The sequence below is a fragment of the Terrapene carolina genome, unplaced genomic scaffold (genome assembly GCF_002925995.2).
Source record: "Terrapene carolina triunguis isolate 2854851 unplaced genomic scaffold, T_m_triunguis-2.0 Scaffold89, whole genome shotgun sequence".
NCBI lineage: Eukaryota > Metazoa > Chordata > Testudines > Emydidae > Terrapene > Terrapene triunguis.
In genome coordinates this window covers 29616431-29620940 of record NW_020664440.1, presented here as the reverse complement: position 1 = coordinate 29620940, position 4510 = coordinate 29616431, and the positions used below count along the sequence as shown (strand labels likewise).

The 4510-nt window shown below is 62.7% G+C and overlaps 1 protein-coding gene across 6 annotated transcripts in view; it reads left to right on the top strand.

Annotated features, from left to right (window-relative positions):
* The window catches only part of MARK2 (microtubule affinity regulating kinase 2), a 100702-nt gene that overhangs the window by 87197 nt on the left and 8995 nt on the right, over window positions 1–4510 (top strand). For all 6 annotated transcript variants that reach the window (XM_024213607.2, XM_024213606.2, XM_024213604.2 and 3 more), the window contains exons 10-14: window positions 712–811; window positions 1553–1665; window positions 2019–2151; window positions 2929–3104; window positions 3348–3445. In XM_024213607.2, coding sequence (XP_024069375.1) covers window positions 712–811; window positions 1553–1665; window positions 2019–2151; window positions 2929–3104; window positions 3348–3445 — 620 coding nt within the window. The remainder of the gene's footprint in view (window positions 1–711; window positions 812–1552; window positions 1666–2018; window positions 2152–2928; window positions 3105–3347; window positions 3446–4510) is intronic.

Sequence of the window (4510 nt, the reverse complement as noted above, 5' to 3'; positions counted from 1 at the left end):
CCAACCCAGCATCCCCTCCCCCCCATCAAACCAATGGGCCCAGCCAAGCCAGCATTCCCCCCTCCCCCCCATCAAACCAATGGGCCAAGCCAACCCAGCATTCACCTCTGTCACCAGGCCAATGGGACCAGTCCCTGCCACTCTGGGTCAGGCCCATGGGCCCAGCCAGCTCAGTATATCCCTCCCTCTTAGGGTGACCAGACAGCAAATGTGAAAAATCAGGACGGGGGTGGGGGGGTAATAGGAGCCTATATAAGAAAAAGACCCAAAAATCGGGACTGTCCCTATAAAATCGGGACATCTGGTCACCCTACACCCTCTCCTTCCCCATGGGCCTAGCCAGCTCAATATATCTGTCCACCCTCTCCACAGTGGATCAGACACATGGGTCCCAGCCAGCCTGGCATCCCCCCAGTCCCTGCCACTCTGGGTCAGACCCATGGGCCCGTGCAGTCCAGTATCCCTCCCCTCCTCCCCCCCTAATCAGACCCATTGGCCCCTCTGGCCTAGGATCCTCTCTCCAGCAGTGGCCTGTACCTTGATGCTCCTGAGGTAGGCCCAAATCCCTCTCAGTACTGGGCCCATTGGGTGCCTGATGCACTTGGGGGGAGGCGGGTTCCTTCAATGGCTGCACAATGGGGGTCGAGGTGAATGTTGCATCCCTGGGTGTCCTCTGCCCATCCCTCTGTTGACTCCCCCTCTCCGCTGCAGCAAATCATGAAAGACCGCTGGATGAATGTGGGGCATGAGGACGACGAGCTGAAGCCCTACATGGAGCCCCTCCCTGACTACAAGGACCCACGGCGGACAGGTACGGCACCGGAGCGCCCGGGGGTATGGCAGCTTGGGCCCCCCCGAACTGGCTGTGGAGAGAGCAGACAAGCCAGCAGTGCTGCCTGTGCCTAGGCCTCAGTGCTCCCCACCCCTGCCCTGTGTACACGGCTCCCCCTCCGCAGTGGGGCGAGAGATAACGGAGAGGTGCAAGACGCTCTGCTGGAGAGGCAGTGGGGGCTCGTGACTAGAGGGAGCTGAGAATCCGGATGCCTGTGTTCAGCTCCCAGCTCTGGGAGGGGAGTGGGGGCTGAGAGCCAGGATGCCTGGGTTCAGTCCCAGCTCTGTCACAGAGGCTGTTCCCCACTGGGTCAAACTACTGTGCCTGTTTGACCCCTGCTCAGTGTCGTCACCCCCCAGTACCTGCAGCTAGGGGGCAGTTGGTGCCAGCAGGTGCTTTGAGCCTTGTCATGGGAAGCACTGAGCTACTCAGTGCCAGCTGGGAGCTAGAACAAGCCAGGCCAAACACCTGGGCCTGCTCTCTCCCTAGCTGCCCATCACCCGGGCACACCTCCCAGATGGGGCACCTTAGTGGGGACCTACGCCGTCAGTCACCCGGTGCTGTGCACAGTTGGACTGGGGCTGTGGGCTACTTCGGCGTCAGGGCACCCCTCTCCCCCTGTGCTCAGCAGCGGGTGCCCCCTGTGCCCAACCTGTGCCAGGCAGGGTGTGGGGCTGTGCCTGGGGGACTCCTCACCATGGCATGTTTGTTTCTCCACAGAGCTGATGATCTCCATGGGGTACACGCGGGAGGAGATCCAGGAGTCGCTGATAGGGCAGAAGTATAACGAGGTCATGGCCACTTACCTGCTGCTGGGATACAAGAACTCAGAGGTGGGTGCTGTGGGGAGGTGGGCTCCAGTAGCAATCACAGGGCTCTGTCAGCTGCTCCCCTGCCATCCCAGCCCTGGGCTCTCTCCTCCCCCTCTTCCTCCCCAGCCCCTCAATCTTGACCCACAGCCCCGGACTCTGGTAGGGGCTGTTTTCTAACACCCTTGTGATTCCACAATGATCTTTCTGGGCAGCGATTGGATTGAGCCCCTGGAACTGGCCATCCCAGTGGTGGCAGCCTGTTGCCAATGCAGGCTTTTGGCAGTGAAGGCTGGTGCAGTACCCTATGCCCTGCCCAGCTCCCTCCCATTCCCTGGAGCTCTCTGGAAACCCCAGCCTGTCTCCTGTTCTTCCAGCTGGACAACGACAACATCACGCTGAAGCCGAGGCCTCAGGCCGAGCTGGCCAACAGTAGCGCCCCCTCCCCCTCGCACAAGGTACAACGCAGCGTCTCGGCCAACCCCAAGCAGCGGCGCTTCAGCGACCAGGGTAAGTGGCCCCCCAGGCAGCGCCCCACTGGCCACCCTGGAGCCTCTCGGAGCCGGGGCAAACAGGAAAGCTGATGGCTAGTCTGGCAGTTATCTCTATGGGATGGGTCTAGTGGTTACAGCGGGGAAGGGTGGGAGTCTCCTGGGTTCTATCCCCAGCTCTGCTGTGGACTAGCAATGTGACCCAAGGCAGCCCTTTTGATGGTGAACGGTGCGGCTGATGCTGTGAGTTCTGCTAGTGGGAAGGGCTAGAGAAAGGGGGCCCTGCTCTCGGCCATGGCTGGCAGCGGTTTCCCTCAGATCTGCAGTCTCTCTCCCTGGTCTCCTCCCTCAGGCCATGGTCCCAGCACAGCCCCCTTTCAGCAGCAGGGGCCGCCCCTTGGGGGCTGGAATCCATCAGCAAGCAGGAACACCAAGCTGCTCTAGTCTCCTGGCATGGAGATGTCCAGGGCAGCCAGCCTGGCCCCTGTGGTGATGGGGGAGAGCCAGATCCTAGTGGGGCGGGTAGCAGTGGAGGGGGATGGTTCCTAGCCGGGTAGTAGTGCTGGGTGGGGGCACTGAAGCAGAACTTGAGGCCCCTGGCTGGGTGGTAGTGGCAGGGGGTTGGGGGACAGTACTGAGGTGGGATGGTTCCTGGCCAGCCTGGGTGGTGGTGGGGACATGGGGGACTCATGGCCCCTGGCTGGCCAGACAGCAGCAACAGTGGGTGGGGTCCATCTGGCGCTGCCCATGTGGTGCTGCCCATGCTCAGCCCGCAGGCCCGTCGCTGTCATTACAGTCCCTGCCATCCCCACCTCCACTTCATACTCCAAGAAGACCCAGAGCAACAACGCGGAGAACAAGCGCCCCGAGGAGGAGCGTGAGGCTGGGCGCAAGGCCAGCAGCACCGTCAAAGTGCCCGCCAGCCCGCTGACCGGGCTCGAGAGAAAGAAGAGCACGCCCACCCCATCCACGGTCAGGACTCCTGCATCGTGTTCCTGGCTCTGGGAAGGGAGGGGGGCCTAGTGGGTGGGGGGAGCTAGGAGCCAGGACTCCTGAGTTCTATTCCTGGCTCGATTGCAGACTTGCTCTGTGAAGTTGAGTGAGTCACTTCACCTCTGTGCCTCAGTTTCCCCCTGTGCAGGATGGGCCTGGGATGAGGTGAGGGGCAGCAGGTGTCAGATGCCCCCATTCACTCCATGTCTGTCCCCCCCACAGAACAGTGTCCTCTCCACCAGCACCAACCGGAGCCGGAATTCCCCCATGCTGGAGCGGACCGGTTTGGGCCAGAACTCCATACAGAATGGCAAGGACAGGTAGGGATCCCCGGGCAGTCCCGGGTAGGAGGCTAGATGGGGGCCATCCCATCCCTGGGAGCCTTGGAGTGCCACACTGGGAGTCCGCCAGGGCGTTTGTCTCCCATCTGTGCCACGCTGGGGCCTGGGGGCTCGGCAACACCACGATCTTCTCTGCGTGGTGCCCCACTTCAGGGAGCGCACTGCATCCCAGGGCTGAGGAGGAGTGGAGGGGGCTTCCTGCCTGGGCAGCAGGGGCCCTGGCACGGCAACGCAGAAGCTGGCAGCTCTCCCCTTCCAGTGCCCAAGGGAGCTGACTTGCTGCTCCCTGGGGACTGCTGCTCATTTTGCCACCCTCGCAGATGTAGCAAGCGTGGGGGGGGCATTTGGCAAGGGGGTCATGCCAGGTCCCCATCCCAGGGTTTGGCTCACACCATGCTGCCCTCTGCGCGTTCAGCTGGGGAAGTCCTAGGCCAGTACCCTACCCATTCCCACAGCCTCTGGGCTCTGCGTGCCCGGCTCCGCGTGCCCCTCTCCCCTCCCCGCGCCTGCTGACTGGGCTCTGCGTGTCCAGCTCTCCCCCACCCCCAGTGCCAGGGCATTGTGCATCCCACTGTCCCCCTCCCCCAGTGCCAGGTGACTGGGCTCTGTGCATCCCGCTGTCCCCCTCCCCTAGTGCCAGGTGACTGGGCTTTGTGCATCCCGCTGTCCCCCTCCACCAGTGCCAGGTGACTGGGCTCTGCGCATCCCGCTGTGTTTTTCTCTTCCCCCCCCCCCCCCCCCCCCAGTGCCAGGTGACTGGGCTCTGCGCGTCCCGCTGTTCCCCTCCAGGGCCAGGTGACTGGGCTCTTGGTGCCCGACTGCTTCTAGACCCCACTGAGCTCAGACTGAGGAGCAGCAAAAAGTTCCCCATCTGGAGCATGACACCCCCATTCCTTCCATGGCTGCTGCTCCATCTCCGCTCCCATTCATTGTGCACCCAGCATCCCCCACTGCTGCAGGACCCCAGTTGGGGGAGAGGCTCCATGCCCACCTGCACCCCACTGCCCATCTCCTTTATTTTACCCCTCACCTTCATCAGCACCC